Source organism: Cyphellophora europaea (assembly GCF_000365145.1).
Source record: "Cyphellophora europaea CBS 101466 unplaced genomic scaffold supercont1.12, whole genome shotgun sequence".
Lineage (NCBI taxonomy): Eukaryota > Fungi > Ascomycota > Eurotiomycetes > Chaetothyriales > Cyphellophoraceae > Cyphellophora > Cyphellophora europaea.
The window spans coordinates 813,582-833,729 of NW_008481800.1; the positions used below are offsets into that span (position 1 = coordinate 813,582).

Genomic DNA, 20,148 nt, shown 5'->3' on the forward strand with positions numbered 1-20,148 from the left:
GCTGCCACTGCAAATTGAAGACTCCAATCAACCGAGAGGGCTGTGATTGTGGACATGTTCGTTGTGGCGAGTGCTTGTTTGAAGAACATGTAGATCGATGACCCTGGCCTCACCCAAGTACCGGTCTGGATAGAGCAAGGCATGCCCATTCCAAGCAGCTTTACATATCAATCTTTGCGGCTAGTGTGATTTGCATATTCCTCCGGAACTTTTAAGCGTACTCGAGCGGACCCAAGTACTTGAAGGATGGGAACCCCCCGCAATGGTACCCATGCTCCCATTCCCTGTCTCTTTCTGCCGTCTCCTCCGTTGGCTGTGGACTTTACCACACGAACTGTGATTGCGAGCAAGATATAGCACGATATGTGAGAGGCTGCTTCTTGCGCTCGAAGGCTTTGTTATGTAGGCGTGTGGGTTGCAGCTAAGCAAGCATGATCGAGACTTCTGGCGAGACGGACTTGGCTTTGGTCGAGGTGTCCATAATTTGCTGCAGGTCGCGTGGTTGTGCGATCCTAGCTTTGAACCCCGTAGCAACCTCCTCGATTCCTGCAGAGTACAGCATTGTGTGACAACATCTGTTACCAGGTTACATAGAAGAGTGAAAACGAGTGTGACCGGCACGTAGGAACTAGCAAGTAACTGCTTTTAGCCGGTGTGTGCATCTCATAATCATCAAACATCCTGGTCAACGTCTGGCTTAGTTCCAAGCACAGAGAACTTATATATTAGCAAGTTCGCTCAGTGGTTCACTGTTGTCTAAATAGCATGAGCAGGCCCCATTGTCCCACAGAATGGATTTCTCCAAGCTAGATTTTTTTGTCTCGCATATGCCCCAGTGGAAGGATGCTCAAGTCGTTGAGAATCGAGACTCTCTTATGGATGAGATCAAGGTTGAACTACAGCCCTCTATTCGTCTGATAGTACCGAAGCTTTCCTGCCGTTCGGAAATCCTGGATCTGCGACTTAACTGGGACAAAAAGACACCGGGTGAAAAGTTCGACCAGTTTCACCTGATCATGGACTACGAGGCTCATCATAATCCGGACCCAAGGATTCAAACCCTTCTCCGTCGTCTGGAGGTCTTGGTTCGCTTTATGGAGGCTGATACGACCACACTTCGAACAACAGGGTATCAATTGGTTCATTGGCTGAAATTCCCGGAGGAATATTCAGAGCATGTGGCCAGAGAAGCTGCGATGAGCGGTATCTGGGACGGATTGAAATGGGCATGCTATGCCCTATCTGGGCCTCTAGTTGGCTGGACAGTTCTTGATAAGTAATGGTCGAGGAGGAGTAGGAAGATCGGGGTGCTGGTGAGGAGAAGTGTAGAGTCAGGACGATGCGCTGTCGGAACATGGCCTCTGAGACAACATGCAAAGAAAGTGTCGTTGAGGAAGAAAATTGCTCTGCACTCATCGATAAGAACCAGGCGCATGGTCTCGAACCTCCGGGAGTCGGCGAGCTCACCACTAAACTAGTCATGGGTTGTTTTCCCTGCTGTTGTGTACGAAAGGTCTCTGAGTCAGCCCATGACGCAAGAACTCATCGAGGCCAATGCTGACAGGCTGCAGTGTATCCCAGCCTTGTTGACATCAAAAGCAAGCCAGTAGCACATTCTCTCCTGAGCTCCGCCAATCATGCGACTGTTGATGCTATTCGTCATCATCTTATCGTCATCATCGTCGTCGCCATCATCATAATCAATTGTCCCTCTCGCTCCACAGCCTTTGAATGCACTCATTTGCCAATTAGCCAGCTGCGCTGGCAGAACCTGTCGTGAGAAGCCGGAAAACCCCACCTCCTGGGTAGGCTGCAGTACGTGTGTGCCTGCAGTTCGACGGGTGGATCGGCCACAGTGTAGCATAAATGAGTTGCCACCAAAGTAGCTAGTGACCTCTCCTCAGATTTGTATTACTGCTAAGGTCTGCGTCCGGGCATAAGTGATTTGAGCAGGTCGATCTGCTCCTTGTATCGTTGCTCTTGTTGAGCAATCTGCTCCTTATGGCGTTGCTCCTGTTGTGCGATTTGCCCTTTGTACTGCAGTTCAAGCTGCTCCATGAGGCGTCGCTCGCGTGCTTCACCAGCATCTTGCAACTGCTGGATTTGTTGCTTCACGGTGGTCCGCCCACGAGACGAAGATGGTTTGATAAAGACATCATCTTGCTGAGAAGTGGACGGTGTGCATGGAATCTCTTGAGAACTGCTGTCCCTGGCAGCATCACCTGCTGTCACGGTGGAATCCATGGATTGCGCCGAAGATGTCGGAATCTCGTCAATGGCGCAACGAATCGCAGACAAGCGACGGGGAGCAAATTTGCTGATGACGTTGATGACAAAAGTCCACGTAGTCCATCGATCATGCCCGTTCTTGTCACGGCAGTCAAAGGAGCGCAAAAGGTGGCGATAGTACTGCGGTTCGCCTCCATCTATTTCCGCATAATGTGCGTAGATCCGGACACACTTATCGTCATGAGAAATAGAAAAGCAGGCTGCTCGGCGGTGAGCATTGCCTACTCGTCCCGTCAAACGGTATAGCTCGACCATGGCTCGTGTCGCGATGGTCATACTGTTTGCATTAGGCCGGTCAGCGATATCAAGTGCTTGCTTCCCACACTTGACCTCGCAGGTGAGGAATGGAAAGCACATCCCTTCTCGAACAGAGAAATAGGACTCCACTTCAGGCAGAATTCCAAGCCTGTGCCGCTGCTCGGGCGTAAGTGCAGACTCACGAAATGCCACCGTTCGATCGGGCTGCGGGAGCTTCTTATAGAATAAGATCGCTTTGTTCCATCGATCATTGTATCCTTCGATTATCTCACCAAACTTTCCATGGTCGCTCAAGGACAGGAGTTCTGCCGAAGGGACCAGCCGGGGGTGAAGATCGACGCAAATACGTAGCTCCGACTTGTTCTCTAAGAGACCAAGAAATCCTCGGAATCGACTTGCTTCGAACAGGGGCTCTGCTGGTAGGGTCACAGGATCCGTGAACAGAGTATCGCAGTACGCGAGCTCCTCTGGAAGCAACCCAGAAGGTGATTCGCGCATGTAGCTCCCCTGGCTCTCAAGTAGTGCGGGATATCTTCCATCTTGATAAATTGAATATTTCGTTTCCCGTGATATAGCGCTCTCCGTTCCTCCTTCTGATGTTCTGGTAGTTATACTATCCCTTGATTGTGATCGGTGCCTCTTTGCGGCAGGTTGACTCATATCGAAGTCGTCTGCACCTTCCGGAAGACAATGCAACCACTCCGCGATATGAGTGTCCTGGGAAAATTCGCTTCCTCGCTTCCTTTTGCAACCACGCAACTCTTTCGTGGAGGTCGAGCAAGCTCTGGGCACCCGCACCGGAGCAACAGGATCGTCCCGCGGGTCCTGCGTAACTTGGCCACGATGCTGAGATTCGCCGTTCGGGCAACACGCGCATTGGAACGCTGCTATCGTACGATTGTGACAATCATGGAAGTCATGAGTAATGAGGCAGTTGGTGGGATTGCAGGTCTGTGCTATCTGTTAGCCACGAAAACAAGGCGGCAATGAGGAGCATACTCCCATATCTAGCGATTATCACATTCTCGACATGAAGCGTTCGTGTAGCTTCTTCGTAGAAATGTCCGCAACAACGCGTCAATTGTAACAAAGGAGATTCATGCAGGAAAATGGACTGGATAAGAGTGACGCTGGGCTGCCGTGAAACGCGTACTGACGCCAAGACTGCGGGGGCGCAGCTGCCGGCGCCTGTGATGGACCAGGCAGCAGCAGTCTTGGCGAAGATGTCGGGCTCCAGCGCCTTCCGCATAGCAGCCCAAACGCCTCGATTTTCACTCTTCGTTCTGGGCAATTGTGAGTAGCTAATCGAGCTCATGTGACCGGTTTATGCACTCCGTCGACGATGTGCGAGAAAAACGCTGCCGTGCTCATGACTTTCAGGACCCTCCTCCACCTTCAATCTCCCCGCAAGGTTCATGGAGACTGCGTAGAATTACACTGAGATACTCAATGCTCAGGACCAGTCTCGTCCGATGACGTCGCTAAATAACCACCCCACCACCCATTCCAACGTGCGCTTGTTATTCAGCGAGTCTTCAACAAGCCTTCAGAAAACCTATGCTCGATAATTTGTAGATAAATTTCTCGTGGCTGGAGACGCGAGTAAGACGCTTGAAAATTTTCACGTTGCCTAATAGAACGCATGATCCGAGTCAAATATATCTGATCTGGCAGTATCGTCCTGAGTGCGAACACAACCCAGCACTACTCAGCGTACTTGTTCACAGTTGCTGAAAGGTACAATACTCCTCGAGGCCTGCAGACGCGATTTCTTGCGCACCTTGTTCCATCTCCTACATACAGTCTGACTGCTAATTGACTCAAGGAGTCTTCTTTTTCCTTTGCTGCTTGCCAAATAGAGGACGTATCGCCAACTAAAGCAGCGGCGGCTCTTGATGCTCGACAACACCGAAAAATCCCAAGTTAGACTACCAGCCATATTCTCGAGCAGTCCGCCAGGACCAGTCTAGCCACCATATTGGACAAACTATGGACAGATGCGGCACAGGACTTGCTACTGAAGGCCACTCACATCCCTATCAGCCAATATATTGCTCACACTACTCAGGTGGCCGTTTTTTTTGCAGTCACACCCACTCGCGCTCATCCAGAAGGGAGCGTATATCTCACGGGGGACCCTGTCGCCTCGACCAGTATCCTGCGGTGTACTAGCAACAGCGGCAGCGGCTGCAGCCGTTGCGTCCCACCCAGGCTCAATCTCGTTATCGGGACGTGTATGCGACGTTTGAGGTATTAGCTGATGCTCTTACGCAGTCGACAGCGATGGCAGTGGCCGACTTGCTCGAGTTATTGTCGCTGCGGCGGTACGAAAGCAGCTGCTACAAGGTCAAATCAGACATTTATCCAAGCCACTGCGTAGCACCTACGTCTGCTCTAATATTTCTTACTGATACAGTTCCCCCATGATAACTGATAATCACTTGACTGGCGTAGAGTCTACAGTGTACATTCTAAAAGGTACTTGTAGGTATTATGGCCTTGCTGCGAAATGCTAAGTCATCTATTCTTTTCTCCCATCCTAGAGCATCTTTTGGCTCTTTTACTCCCTCTAGTGCTGACTCTCTTGCATCAACTGTCCCGCACCTTTGCAGCTCCGGGGCAGGCTGTGGACGGTTCCATGAGAGGATTTCGCCCATAGGGGAGATGGTGTGGCAGAATCCTTCCCAAAACTTATCTGGAGAGACAACTTGATATTAACCACTGTCTGAGGAATGATGAGTCGCTTCAGACCTCTGCGGCATACTTCACATATGACAGGCCACAGCTTCAGTAACACCGATGCAAGGTTTTTACCGGTTCAAAGTTTTCACCCAACTTTTCACACAGAAACTCTCACTCACACCATCGGAATCGCACCTACTCGCTGAAAAGGACCCGAGGGCGAGACGACCGTCTCATGTCAGTAAGCTGACTCGGCTCGTCAGGCCTCAAAGGATCCTAGAAAGGCGGCATGAATACCCAATATGGTAATGAGGAATGCTGCCATCGGCATCTTGACACGGTTTCCCGTGAGTCGCAACATGAGAAATCAAAGAAGTTTCAATGGAGAGTCGTTCGGCCTGACAAGGTCGACATTACTAGGGCCATAGAGTAGCTGGATGCAACAAGCTTGTTGTCAGCGGTCTAAGTCTTGAAGCTCAGCCATTTTTCGATACCTTGTCTGAACAGCCAGTCAATGAGCTGGTGAAGTACGTTTGAGCAAGGAGAGACAACGTCTGAATGGATTGCGAAACGTTCCCGAAACACTCCAATATAGAAAGTGAAGATGGTATCAGTGAATCCGTTGTACTGGGGTGCGGAACAAGTGTCCTTAATTGATTCGACGACGACTCCGCCATATTTTAGGCATCCGATACTGGTTACCACGGTAGCGATACTCAGGGCAGGTTGAACATCGGGCCAAGGTCTCCATTGTGTCTGCTACGATCATGTGAAGTTATTCAAGCTTTTTCCGCGGACTCGAGTATGTAAGCTCTTCAGGTAGAGGATGCTGGTGTTTCGAATGGCATCGCTCTGACCCTGAACACGCCACGACAATGCGTGGATGATTTCATCGACCAATCTGCAAGCATGCTTCTGTTTCACAATACGCGATTTCACAAGGTGCCGTGAGCCTGGACGACGTGCTAGTCGCATCATTGTGTGAGGTGTACAGGCTGTGGCTGTGCAGTCACAACCACTATTTTGTCAGGTGTTGTGAACCCGAGACAGGTGCTAGCAGCCATCATTCTGCGAGATAGTGGCTGTGCAGCTACACTCATCGTTTTGCTTGGTGTATAGAGGCGGTCGCTTTGCGGTGTTTGTTAACTAGGTCTGTGATTGGCTGAACGACTTTGTCCACAGCGTCTAATGGTTTGTTCGGGGTCAGAGCGATCCCGGGCAGTCTTGCACTCTCTACCTCGCAGTCACCACAAGTGCGAGCACGACCTGTTGGGTTCGACACAATAGGTCTCAGATCACCAAATCATTCATGAGGTTAACACCTTTACTGTAGCACTTCTTAGTGACCTAGTCTGGAAGAGGCTCTCAGCAAGTCGGTCTCGCTGGTCGGATTCACACTGTACACACAATCATTTGACCTAGTCAATTCCTTGACCGCGGCGGACAGTTAGAGGGAGCTCGAATATCGGCCAGTGCCGCGTAAACCCTTTCGTGTCAATCCTGTTACTGTAGCATCGCGGTTTCCCACAACCAACTCTCCAACAACGCCACCAGAACCCTATCACAATACCTCTCCGCATCATGCAACATACTATCCCCGTACCATGTCACAAGTCATCTCCACCCCCCCGCTCCACCTACTCCGCCGAACGGCGACACCGCCCTCTTTCCAAACCCCTCCGACAACATCCTCACCAAGCCATTAAAATCCCCCCCCCCCCCGGCGCCAATAATGGTACCAATCCTTCCCCATCCCTCCTATACACTCTCGGCCCCCAATGGCGTCAGCACCTCCCGCCATTGAATCCCGCCTGATCACACCACCCACCCCACAACCTACCAACATCCTCATCTCCTCCGCAAACTCCATCCTCAACTCAACTCACCAAAGCAGTGAATCACCTCATACCCCTTCCATGCCGAATATTCCGCCGCAGTTCTTCCCTCCGCACGAGAAACGACAGTAAATAGTAAACCCCCAGGAACTTTGGCCCATGTGCGTGGCTTTGCCAAGCTTTCCTTCGCGGCAGAGGCACTCAACAGTGGTGAAGTGTGGTACGAGGAGGGTGGCGGGGCTGGTGGTGTTGGTGGAGGTTGAGGGTTTAGTAGCCGGGGTAAGAGAGGGGTGTGGGGAGGAGTTCTACTTATCAGTGCGGGAGGAGAGGCGGTGACAGGCGGCATCGGAGGAGGGGGAGATAACATGCGAAGGGGGAGGGGGGAGGGGAGGCAGGGGGATGTGTGTGCGGACAGTTTTCGGGGAAGGTGTTGCAGGGCTCCAGAGAAAGGACATCGAGGGTGGTGGCGTGCGAGAAGTGAGAGCTGCTGAGCCCGCATCATATATTCTCATGGTACAACGTTGGTGGTCCTTCCTGTCGATGGTGTCACTGCAGAGCTGGCTCAAGTGCCGCTCGCGCCTGCCGAGGTCGCCATGAAGTGATGGGGCTACAGGGGTCTGGGGCTGGGAGCCACTCAGTTGTATGGCGGTCACACGTGTCAATAATTGCTTACATGGTGTTGGTTGAGAGGAACAATCTTTGGAGTATCGGGCGCACGGTGCTTGTCAGGACGCGGATTCAGTCGGAGGTGTGTAGAAGCTGGGGCGGAAGCTGGCGCCGAGACAAAGTGTTGGTCACCACGCCACGCGGTCCCACGAACTCGACATCGCCACCCGTCCATATTCTGTACTGTAACCGTCATCTCCTACTGCGACACCAGCTTTGGCATAGAGTTTGATATGAAAAAGGTCGCCACGCCGGAAAATTGCATCTTGCGATGTAGCCGTCGCTCATGAGCCAAAAAGCAGTGCTCCCAGTTCAATTTGAAATTGCCCTGAGTTGCAATACCTGGTCGTTGCATTCTTGCCGACTGGTCATATATTTTGCAATGTCTGTCCCACGAAGTTCATACATCGGGTGCACGGGCCACAATAGACAAGTGGTCACTGTGGTCCGTGCACCTAGCGAGCGTCAATAACCCACCACTGATAAAACGGCGACGTCAACAGTGACAGTGCAGCACGGGATGAGACCAACAGGACTTCAGCAATCAACCCTACGATCGCAGCATGCCTTTTCCCGTTGGTTCTACTCTAGTCGACCGCTGCAGGTATTGGTAGGGCGAGTGTGGCGGCGGAAGTGGGTGAGGCGATGAGCGGGCCCCTGCTGTAAATGTGAGTGAGGAAGCATGGCGCGGGACCTCTCAATGCAGCTTTGTCACCTAGGGCTTAGGACTGTGCCGAATTCAAACAAAGATCAAACGATCGCTATTACGAGAGCAGTACTCGTGGAAGAGTTGCAACCTCAGAGGTATCATTCAACTTCATCTACGAGGTGCGGCGTCGCCATTCTCGCCCGCCCATACGGATGTACTCCACCAACACTCACTGCCCTCCTCTTTGCGACGCATCTCAGAACCAACTCTCCTCTCTCCACCGCCTCCTTGGCTGCCACCAATGACACGCCATCCCGTCTTCTGAGCGACTTCTATTCATCGCCTGAGGCTCCATCGACCAGGGTTCCTCATAGGTATGCTCCCCTGTCAGTCCCAACCCCAGGAGTGTCTGGTGGATGCTCTCGAGCTGGAGGTGCAGAGACCGTAGCTCAGTGAGGATTTCCCGCATGTTTATGGGCAGTGAGATGTCGTTGACTCTGACGCTGATGCTGGGCTTGGGGACAGCAGGTGCGGCGTCGTGGTCGAAGGCTGTGGATGTTGAGGATTGGGTGGATGCTGTGCTGATGCTGGGGTCGAAGCCGCAAGAGTAGTAGTTTTTGTAGCTCGCCGTGGAGCTTGCCGAGGGAGAATGGGTGGGGTGAGCGCGGAGCGGGTGTTGTCTGGTGTGCGGTGTGCGAGGTGAGCGGACTGTCTGTATGTCCTGCGGCGTGGGAACCTGCAGATAGTGTCTACTTGGTCGGGATGGCCTCGAGAGGCTTGTGGGATTTGAGAGAAAGTGGTCCAATGAATGGCTGTGGCCGTCAATGGGCGTGCGGCTTGAGAATTCTCGCATGGTGAGTAGTGCTAGGGCTGCTCTCCGCTGCTCTTCCACGTCTGCATCGATGATGCAGTAGTCTTCCGAGTGCGATCTTATACCTCCGTCCACGTTCAAGTAGGGTTCTGTGATAAGAGACATTGAGAAGGTGACAGACTGTCGTGTAAAGTAGACGTTGTAGCCAGATGTTCTCCTCCATAGCCTACAGTGTGCCATCTCCAAATATTGTATTTTCACCTGCACTTCTACAATTCTATATCTACAGGCCGTTGCCGACAAGAGAGGCGCAGTAGAGAGACCCTGCAGCATGCTTGGCCATGCAAGCAGTGGACTGGGTTCGAGGTGCCGCTGGTGGAGGCGCAGAGCGTGGTCGCATGGGGCTACAGTACCAGCTGGGCGCTTATCGGCGAACCCCAAACAGCCGCCCCAAAAGAGCACTCATCATGCAACCGCAGTGTGTTGCTTTGATAACTTATCTATTGCAGCCATTCTTGTGTTGCCGATAGGCGCCTCAAAAGTTGGAGACGCCATGCGACGCGCGACGAAGTCTGCACTGCCCTGGCCTCCTTGTGGCCGCATACTGTTGCATGCCGCTGAACAGAGGGCTGCAGGAAGATGATCCGCTCTTAGCTTCGTCTTGCTCATCTCAATCACCTGTGGGCAAGTCCTGAATCGACAGATATACGAGGCGGCCGAATTTAAAGGCGAGACAGCATTTACGAATCGAGAGGCGACTGTCGTCGACCTTGAGTCTACAACGAGTCTGCGACAAAAGCCTTCCCATTGCCACTGATCTACAACCCTGCCACACTATGCGCGCGATTGATGGAAAGTCCTTGCCCGAGTTCCATTTGCCAATGTGATCATGCATTGGGCCTTCGATGGTGAAATCCAGAATACTTCGCACTGCTCTCGCACGGGCCGTCTAATAATATCTCGAAAACAGCACCGCAGCCTTCCCTTCGTATTCCCTGAATGCTCTAGCTCATATTTACTGCAGCCGGATCTGCGGAGCTACCTCTTTCCGCTGGCTCCGCCATCCATTGAAGGACAGTACTCTGGCAGTGATTGCCTTCAGCCACGGGCGACACAGCATTCCACCCCGTTGTTGTCTACTGCACCGATTCGAGCAAATCTGCCATTGAGCTAACGTGCATCCCTATGTGAAAGTTGGTCCCTACGTGCCAAGGCCGGTCTTTTGACCAAGAATTGTTCCGACCCCGAAGCAGATCGTCACTAAATATAGCAAGGGACCGGAAATGGCACCACATCAAACACAGTCCTTTGCGCCCCGCGATTGTCTGACGAGTCGAATTTGACGGCCAAGACTCTCGTTTCTTATCTTCGTTTGTCATTTGAACATATCAATCTTGACCCCCAGTTCGCTAAGAGCAGACAACCCACACCTTCATGTGGTCGTGGCAAGATCACCCGTCTTTGTGGTACACAACATTGAAGAGATACTGTAGAATCGTATCCAGTGTTGCACTGGTGATGTCCGGTGGCGCTACAGTCGAGTCCTTAATGGATTCATGATTTACTCCCAATTGAATGAAGGACGAACAACGCCTAAGTACCCACAACGAGCTGCCTCACGCCGTAGCGTTAAAGAACTAATAAGATAACAAGGTTACGAAGCTTGCTAATAGGCCCTCGCCCCGCCACTACACCTGCGCAGCTGTCACCGCTGGAAATCCAAAAGGTTCGCTCGCTTCGACTTGAACTGTCTGTTCAAAAGCGCTAATATCACAACCAAATAGGAAAGCTTTACAGGCCAGGTTAATAATATGACAGTGTGAGCGTTGCTGGGCAACTGGTGCACCTGGGCTGACTATCGCAAAGCCACTTCAATAGCAACATCGCTAACCTGAATGAAAACACCAACCATTGACTTCAAGCCCCAATACCTTATCATCTTCTCCAACATGAGGCCAATAACCTTACTGGAATGTCGTATCTCCATCCGCCGCAAGCCAAGTAAGCTACATCCTATATCTACTGTATAGCCGCTAACAAAAACGTTCATATATCCCGAGCATCGTATAGCTGTTTTGTGCAGTCCAGACGTTAGGACATGTCTTACCTGGGGCTGTTAAGATCGTGCTGAAGCTGTTCGGCAAGAATTCACCGTTCGCCTAACCTCCAGCAAGCACCCACTGGCAAGTAGGTAACAAACCCCACAGAATACCTGTGTATACAGATATTCACGCTTGTGGCCCGGCCTTCTCAGGTTCAACGCAATCACCTCCGAGACTAGCGTTGTTAGTTACGTTCTTATTCGGCTTTGGTATCATAGACTTGCATGTGGTGGGCAGGACGATGGATAACCAAGACAGTGCCAAAAGTGAGGGAAGTTGCTCAAGACCCGCGACCTCGACGCACAGAGGCCCAATACTCTGATCTCAGCTGTTAGTAAAGGCTTTGATCACAAACAATATTGGTTACTGACTACCCAGAAAACACCGAGGATTGCTCCACTAACAAGAGCAAACATTATGATGAGTGCATAGGATGTCGCTGGGACCCAGAGCGCAAGACAGAACAGGCCGCAGAGAAAGGTGAGACCACTCGCCACTTCGAATCTTCCCAGACGGTCGCTGAGGATACCGATGCAGGGTCTGCCAATGGCAGTCCCCAGGTTAAGCAACGCCGTGATATTCGTGGCTTGAGTTCGGTCCAGATTAATGGAGAGCGAGAAGTCGGACAGAGAATAGAGTAATGTGATATAACCCAACATACTCACAAACGCCCACGCTAGGAGCCATAGGACGCTCCGTTGACGCACAAGATTGCGGTCAAAGGGTCGCTGCTTTGGTCGTATGAAGGCGTTTCGGTCTTTAATGTAGAACGTAGCCAGCAGATTGGTACAGCAGCTGATACAGCCAATGACCCTGAGTGCCCACGGAAGACCGAGGCTCTCGATCATGGCACCAGTAGCAAGAGAAAATAAGAGGCCACCGATGCCAGATCCAGCAGTGCTGACTCCGTTTGCGAGGCTCCTCCTTTTGTCGAACCATTGGGATATAATCGGAATGCTAGGTACGTAGACAAAACCGACTCCCAGTCCGACCAGAACGCCCTGGGAGAGATACACATGCCAGATCCGGGTCGAAAAAGATGCGGAGACGAATCCTGCTAACAAGAACAGCGCCCCAGCATACATGGGTGGTTTGGTTCCCATGGATTTGGCCACCACAGTCACCAATGGAGCGGCAATCATTGCGACGCCAAAATTCAGTCCGCCAATGAACGCATAGTCTCGTGCTTGGGCTTCGAGGAAATAGTTTTGTGAGAGGTAGTAGGAGAGGAAGACTCCGTACGCCTGGCCCCAAATCAGCAAACAGCTTGCACATTGTGAAAAGTGTCCAACTCTTACCGCTACGACACCCCATGTGAAGCTGTTGATTGCGAATACGCAGGCGACGCATACCCAGCCGTAGCCTCCCTCGGGGCAATCACCGGTTGAAGGAGTAGACTGGCTGTTGCGCCCAGGGCCAGGTGACCGAGTAGGGTTCTCTTCATCCATGTGGGAAGACTTAGTATCTGCGTACAGGTAGCCTCAGCAGACTACCATGAGGCTTTATGTGATGAGATTATATGTTAGAGCCAAGTTGGTACGATATGTCACCAGAGGCTGGTCGGGAGCTCGATGCCCCACAACACAGTTGCCAATTTTGGAGAGCGGGGTGAGGTCGCCTTCCGTTATGCCGCAAATTGCAAAGTACGAGAGTCTACAGGCATTGATACAGGTGCTGTCTGGTGCATTAAAGCCTGACATACGATCGACTACACCAGGTGTCTATCGTGTTTGGATAAACGCCCCTTAGGAAAGATCGGCGCCCTCACCAGTCTCGGCATCTGCATAATCGGCGACATACACTAAGAGTGCCAAGAGTAGCCGGTTGTCGACGCGACATCCACTTACGGCGGTCTCTTCACCGTATATGAAACCCGGCCAAAGCCAGCTCTCTATCACCTCCAAGGAAAGTCCGCGACGATTCTGGTACTGGATGATGAGATAAGCTTGAGAGCACGGCGTCGTGGACGATGTGGCGATGTCGAAACTGGTCAAGAGACGCGAGATTTGATTGCCAGGCCGGTCTGTACCCTTGCCAAAAAGGCCCGGTTCTGACGATGTGTTTGAGCAGCAGGCAAAAGTGCTTGGCATTGCTAAAGGTGGAATTGCATATGTCGGCGGCACAATTGGAGATAGTAGAGGAGTTGACTTCTCATTGTTCCTGGTGCCGTCGTTCAGTTCAGTCTGGACTTGTGGTCGTGTCGAGCCTGGTTGCATTTCCGCGATGGTGACCCGTGCAGCACACCCGGAGGCTGTCACTTCGGAGTGTGAGGGCTTATACCATGGTTCTCGGTATTGACCAGCGTCAGTAGATTTATGGTATGTGGCTGTGTTCGTATCAGAGATGGCCATAGTTGTGGACAGACTTGTCTCCCATGCTGGGGGGCTTTGAGATGAAAGCTGTTTTCGCAGAGCCTCGTTTTCGATATTAAGCTGTCTAGCTGTCTCCTCCACGGCTTTTAATTGCCGTTCAAGGGATGCAATGTACTCCCGTCGCCTTTGCCGATGTCGACGCTGGTTGTTTCGCACGCGGATCAAAGTATGCGTTGGAGTCTTGGTCAGGTTACCAATGCGCGGAGCGGCTTGGTCGTCCATGGCTGCTGATTGTAGTCAAGTACAAGATGCAAAGTTCGGGAACCCAGCATTGATGAGCACTACATGTCACAGGTGCATATCCTAGACGCTTTCGAGGAAAGCGTAGCCACCGACGTCACAGTTGATATGTCATCGGCAAGATTTACGGCGCTAAAGGTCTTGGCAATATGTCACTGTGGATGTCACTCACCAAAGCTCGCCTAGAATCTCAATCGTAGACTATCAGGATGATGAATGCAAGAAGCTTGCTCTAAGCTTGTAGCGATCCAGTGTTTGGCCAAATAAAATCATTACTAACGTCTCAACAGACCCCGGACGATTTCGGAGACTAGTCCGCCATGAATCCCACCGAGATTTATCGAGCAGTTCAGGAGCTATATAGTGCTGCCTCCAGAGGTTAATCGGACAATAAATATGCGCCGGCAGTTGCAGAATCCTTCGGATACTCTAAAGCAGAGCTCTAAAGTATCCCCAAGCATGCCAACCTAGGTCTCAGCTGCGGCAACCCGCTGGTGATTGCAGGCCTAAAAGAAACAAGTTTGGGATAATGTGCAGGTGAGAGGATGCTGACATTCCATTAGGGCGAAACTCATCGATTCGGGCAGTGGCGCTGGGTTTGATGTATTTCTAGCCTCAAAAGAAGAATGGCACAACAGGGAGAGCCATCGGCGTGGACTTGAATGATATATACCACAGGCCGAGAAGCAGCTGGCGTTCAACGAAATGGCCAGACTGTTCAAAAGAGGAGGCAGACTGGCAATCAGCGACAACCTCTTAAAGAAGGATCTCACCCCGGCTCTTAGGCAAGACATATCACTTTATGTTAGATGTGTCACTGGAGTAAGCAAAGGTGAGGACTATAAACACTACCTTCACATTGCTGGGTTCAAAGGTGCGCGATTACCGTCCACGTTGACGACGAATTCGGCTATGCTAAGCATACTTCTACATATATTCTCATCTCCGACACCAACAAAGATCTGAATGTTATAAAGAACATGTAGCGGACGGCGAGTGTGCATCATGCTGTACCAAACCTTCCTCTGAGCTCAGTACAAGACACAGGGAAACCGCCGGCGCTGGTAGTGCCGCTTCTAAGACTCCCTAGTCTGACGAGGTTGACTACAACGAGTACGCAGCCGAGGAACGCGCGGACACCTTAGCGGCGGAAATTGCGTTTGAAGTCGAAGCGCAAACACGTTGACTGGGACCAAAATGGTAGAGAGAAATCGGAATGGTGAGGATTCCAATAAAAGTTGATCTGTTCGGGCTGAAAACGCCCACCAATAACGCTCTGCTAGGTGCATCCACTTCTGAATAGCCCGCCTTCTCTTAGCGTAAAATGAACATGGCATGCCTCAGAGCCCTTGGATTGGGGTTCACTATCCTCTGAAGCGTTAGTAAGTCTACTTTTGGAGGCGTTGCACATAACCTGACACTTCTCAGCTCCCTCATACTAAAGAAACAGGCCGAGCATCTCTCGAAATGAGATCCAAGGCACTACCACGTGCAAGGGTGGAGGGCGCTCGACAGGCGTGTCGAGCAACATGATTGGAGACCTACCACTCGGGTGTTTTGTTAGTGTGACTTGCCTACGCTGGCCGGTTTGTCACTCGACGATTCTCATTGGCAGAAGTCGTACCCCTGTCAACCTTGAGGTTAAAGCCTTAGGATGTACTATGTACAGAGAGGCTACCTGTCGAAGGCTGCTTGCATTTCGATCTGATTCATATCGCTGCCTCCCAGATGGCCAAGTGCGTTTCAAGTCGGGCGTTACACTTTCTGTCAGTCCCAGGTGCAGTGCCGTTGCCATTCACCCCGCTGCTATACCGTCGCAATATTAGCAAGTCCTTGTCGACCAAAGTCCAATCAACAAGGATGAGTAATGGCTCATCGATCCCCTGGGAGGTGATAGTCCCGCAGGCTAGCTGCAGCAACCCGAAATTTATTATGCGACACGAAATTCTGAATCTGCTCGAAGCCGGTCAGACACCTGGAACCGGCTTCCTTCTTGTCGATGTCCGCAGAGAAGACCATCAGGTGAGAGGACACGCCACGTGCAAAACAAGCTCGTGTGATGTGGTGTATCAGCACTCACCGTGATGCAGGGTTCAAGTATCGCTGGTTCTGTCAATATGCCTATACAAACACTTTTCCAAAGCTTACCGACGCTGATTCGCATCTGTATTGGAGGCAAGATAGATCGCGTCATATTCTATTGTGGTGAGGATGCACCCCACAAACTCAGTTTCTGGCCAGTACTACAATCCAAGAGGACTGAGACACTTTTGTAGGACATTCCACCGGCCGTGGGCCCCGTGCCGCAGCGCTGTTTAATGATGAGATCAAAAGGAATAAACTCGAGGGACAAATCCAGAGTCTAGTGCTTACGGAGGGTTTCAACGGATGGTCAACTGCTGGCGAGGCGTTTGATAAGCACACTGCGCACCGATCGGGTGGGGGAGATCCGCATCGCTTTTTGTCACAATTTGAAGTGAGCACGCGAGAGTCAACGAAAGGTTAAGGCGACGCCTGCTTCGCCTGACCACTACAGGCTCTGGTAGTGTTTTCTCTGCTAAGTTCTCGGCCACCAGCACAGCGAAGCATCCTTGGACGAAAACAACAGCCAATGTGGCGTGGTCAACCATTCGCACTGCTGGATTGCGCTCCCAAAAAGCCGAAGCGAAGATTTCATTGGTCTTGATAGACTAAACATACAGTATACCCGAGGTAGCGAAGCTACTGGTTGAATAGGTTTAGATAACCTGTGATCCTCATGAAGTGTTCATGCTCGTCGCTCGCACTTGACCACGTGTCATAGGCCATAATCGGGTGGTGACAGCCTATGGTCCTGCTGCAGAGTGGGGCTGACTGCGCCGTTACCCTCAAGTCGATCCGCAGATCGCTGAGAGATCGATCTCTCCAGGGAATCGGCAACGAGCGGAGATCCAGACATACCATTTTCGAGCTTCTGGCCAGATTTCGAACGGTCGTAGAAGATTTGCAGGGGCACTTCGAGCCCAAAGGTATCTACTTGGACCCCTTTGATTTTGCATTGCATGATGAGGCTGTACTGTTGCGACACTACAGCGCTGCAGAATGATGGCGGTAGGCCCGGCGGTATCGGAAGCACCATCGACACGGTAGCAAACACTGCGGAACCCAGCGACTGGGCTTCATGGTCGTCGACGTCGGCTTGATTGCTATGCCACCCTAGGTTGGAGTAAGAGATAGACGGGAGTGTGCGGAGCTCGTCGTGTAGCCTGATGCGTCCTGTCGTGGTTAACATGGTCTGCCCAGGCATCCTACTAAAAGGTGACATCGAGTAGAACGTCTTGATCCGCAGCGCTGGAGTGACACTGAGACGGATTTTCGGAGACAGTTCCAATAAGCGGTCTACGTCGGACCCTAACCGTGTGTCTGCCACAGTGACAACTACCTTGCAAGTAACGTTGCCGCGTGTCCTTCTGTTATCGAACCGGACGGGCGACGGCTCCGCACTAGACACTGTTACCAAGAATGTCTCTTTGCGAAATCGATTCGGCCGGCATGGATGGTAAAGCTCTTCGACAAACTCTGCAGGGAAGTCTCTGGTGTCGACCGGGGGGCTAGGAGCTGAGAACAACCAGATGGGTACCTCCTTGCTCCCGTAAATCGTCATTTGGTGACCACTACCAGACCGGATCTCAACATTGGCGACCAGAGAATATATGATCTTGGGTTGCGCGTAGTCAAGGCCACTGTTCTCGTCTTGCAATATAGCCCCAACTGTCATGGACGGTGGAAGTTGGAGGCATTGCTGAGGAACGTTAGGTGCTTTCGTCAACGCGGCATGAGAAATTGAGAAAGCAAAGTGCGCAGACGTAGCTTTTGTGCCGCTCCCGTCTATTACAACTCTGCAGAAGTCGCGAGGGTCCAGTTGGTGTACTTGTGATAGGAACTGTTCTTTGTTACCGAAATCTACCCAAGAAGAGCATAACATATACTTTGTAGGCGAACAATTTCGGAACTGCCTGAATTTGACCGTCCTGATTATAGATCCTCGTGTGGATACGGCAGACACCCGCAGTGATTGTCACTATTTGAGCTTCAATTTGTTTGGGGACAATGCAAACGTACCTTCCAGGCTGATTCGGGCACGAGTGATTGTTATCGGGAGTGCGCTCTCAACAGCTAGACTGCCGCCCAGGTGATCCCCCGAAATCCAGTACTCATCCGAGGAAGATCCACCCTGGTTGGCTCGATTGCTCGAATCCACTTTGATCGATAGCCGCGCCAGCCTCTGTCCTGCAGCATCCTCACTCCAGCCGCTTGCCCTGCCGCGCAAACTGGCAAGAACGTCCGCAGCCAGACAGTTCTCAAACATAGAGCGTCCTGCCATCAGGGTGGCACCTATTGGGATGTGGTTGGCTTGGAAGCAATGTCTAGGGTCTTCGATTCGAGGCGTTGCGGCTGTTGGTCTGTTCTTTTACTTACGCCTGAGACGAAATGGTTCACCAACTGTCCGTATTAGTGCCGAGTTGAAACTGGTCGACACCCTCAGATGGATTAGTAAAGCGACACAGGTCTAGAACTTAAAGGACTCTTAATCCTACAAAGGTCATGTGGCTCCGGGTATTCGGCTTTGGAATTGCATATTCGATAATGGAATGGAGGCAAGCTTCCCAAGGCCTCAGAAGGCAATGGCAGGTGACACAGCTGAGCGATTAGTCACCGGGGCATTCTGTTTGGTCCTCGAAACTGGGCCAACCGGCACTCTGATTTCCTCGACGCGCTAACCTGGCTGGTCTTCGCCTATCGCAGATTCATTTCGATCGAGGCCCCGTCCAGTGGTGAGTGAGTGTCATCGAGATTTTCCAACGCTCATAAATCGGCAGAATGGAAAGGCGCCAGAGGAGAAAGCCACTCTAGTAGAGAGCGCTCTACTCCACAAGAGCGGAAGATGTTGAACAATGAAGCATCGGCGTCAGAAAGAACTCAATAGTCAACTACTCATCCGAAAGCGGCGACGACTGGTGGAAAATATCGGTTCTATTTGGGTTCAGGTTCGCTCTTGCGACGAAATGCGCCCCGCGTCAAGGAGACACACCATCCAACCTGGATTTGCATCCTCAGGTCCGCAATCCTGTAGGAAGTCGCCCGTCACTGAGCGTTCAGCTGATTCGCACTTCACGCTTCTAGGCATGCTCACCTCACCCGGCTGCATTCTATATCGCATGCACCCTTCACTTCAACCATAAGTAGCCTCTTTAGTCGACCTTGACAAGCGGCCACCTGAGCGCCGCGCGGATTCAACCAGCACGCCTTTCCGAGATGATCGTTTTGACCTGCAGTTGAATGGCACGACTAGCACCGGCAGCCACCAACGGGCACGAATATGGTAGCTGGTGCGGAAACCCCCAAGACTCTTCGGGCTTCTGTAAACTATTTTTCTAGCGGTTAAATCGAACTGTCCATCTTCTCGAACAGTGCTCCGTGGGAGATGTTACAAGCACTTGCCGGTGTGCATCCCAGCTCTTCCCGAAGAAGTTCGAGGCTTGCTTGAGCTCTGAATCCGCCAAGAATCGCAGCTGCGTCTTCGCAGGACAACGTGTCTTTTGTCGTGGTGGCCATGTGTTTCGACCCTGGTGCGGCCTCAACTACATCAGGTTCCTCTTGGTTGCTAAGAGGTGCAGCTTCTTCATGGTCATTCCAAAGCGCCAGATTGGCTGATAGCCTAGCCGCATCCACAGGCGTGGCATCAACAACTTCGGCCTGTTCCCCATACCGACTGTCGCTCATTGTTGAGGAATCTTGTGACGTTAGCGTATGGGAACGATCACTCTTCATCGCTGGGAGAGCCGTTTCGAGCAAACGGGGTGATGTGGTGGCCGCGGTCGATACTTGCTGGTAGTCAGCAGTTGTGCCTCGACTGGGTAGTTCTTCGGAACGTGTAGACTGACGGTCGGTGCTCGGGAGGTTGTGCAGATTTAAGTCGACCCGATTTCTCATCTCGCGGAAGATTTGGTCGTCGAGTGCCTGAGAATCCAAGCCAAACTCGCTCTGTATCAAGTGTCGCAGCACTGCATTTTCCGCGAGAACAAGACGGGCTGCATGTTGAACCCTTCGAGTGGCAGCGACCCCTTCCCGCTCGTACTGCTGCAATTTTTGTTCCAACTCGGCTACATATTGTTTTCGCCGCGAGCGAAAGTTACGTTGATTGACCAGATTTCGTTTCTTCATTTCCCTTGGGGAATTTTTTGCGTTGTCTGCAGGTGCAGTC

General features: G+C 51.8%; 6 protein-coding genes across 6 annotated transcripts; 2 read left to right on the top strand and 4 right to left on the bottom strand.

The window, feature by feature from the left end:
* Positions 1–1,917: 1,917 nt before the first annotated feature.
* On the bottom strand, positions 1,918–3,207 carry HMPREF1541_10442 (uncharacterized protein; the record flags this gene model as incomplete). Its single annotated transcript, XM_008715113.1, has 1 exon — positions 1,918–3,207. The coding sequence occupies one exon, from the start codon at positions 3,205–3,207 to the stop codon at positions 1,918–1,920; it is 1,290 nt and encodes a 429-aa protein (XP_008713335.1).
* An 8,211-nt stretch (positions 3,208–11,418) lies between these two features.
* On the bottom strand, positions 11,419–12,740 carry HMPREF1541_10443 (uncharacterized protein; the record flags this gene model as incomplete). Its single annotated transcript, XM_008715114.1, has 3 exons — positions 11,419–11,610; positions 11,664–12,536; positions 12,591–12,740. The coding sequence occupies 3 exons, from the start codon at positions 12,738–12,740 to the stop codon at positions 11,419–11,421; spliced, it is 1,215 nt and encodes a 404-aa protein (XP_008713336.1).
* A 1,833-nt stretch (positions 12,741–14,573) lies between these two features.
* HMPREF1541_10444 (uncharacterized protein) lies at positions 14,574–14,798 on the top strand (the record flags this gene model as incomplete). The annotated part of the gene is made up of 1 exon (XM_008715115.1): positions 14,574–14,798. A coding segment is annotated over one exon (225 nt), but the record flags the coding sequence as incomplete, so codon positions are not given.
* Positions 14,799–15,788: 990 nt separating this feature from the next.
* On the top strand, positions 15,789–16,323 carry HMPREF1541_10445 (uncharacterized protein; the record flags this gene model as incomplete). Its single annotated transcript, XM_008715116.1, has 3 exons — positions 15,789–15,926; positions 15,995–16,109; positions 16,181–16,323. Coding segments are annotated over 3 exons (396 nt in total), but the record flags the coding sequence as incomplete, so codon positions are not given.
* Positions 16,324–16,701: 378 nt separating this feature from the next.
* Positions 16,702–18,252, bottom strand: HMPREF1541_10446 (uncharacterized protein; the record flags this gene model as incomplete). The annotated part of the gene is made up of 2 exons (XM_008715117.1): positions 16,702–17,846; positions 18,006–18,252. 2 exons carry the CDS (start codon positions 18,250–18,252, stop codon positions 16,702–16,704), a joined length of 1,392 nt encoding a protein of 463 aa, XP_008713339.1.
* Positions 18,253–19,325: 1,073 nt separating this feature from the next.
* Positions 19,326–20,108, bottom strand: HMPREF1541_10447 (uncharacterized protein; the record flags this gene model as incomplete). The annotated part of the gene is made up of 1 exon (XM_008715118.1): positions 19,326–20,108. One exon carries the CDS (start codon positions 20,106–20,108, stop codon positions 19,326–19,328), a length of 783 nt encoding a protein of 260 aa, XP_008713340.1.
* Between the last annotated feature and the right edge of the window lie 40 nt (positions 20,109–20,148).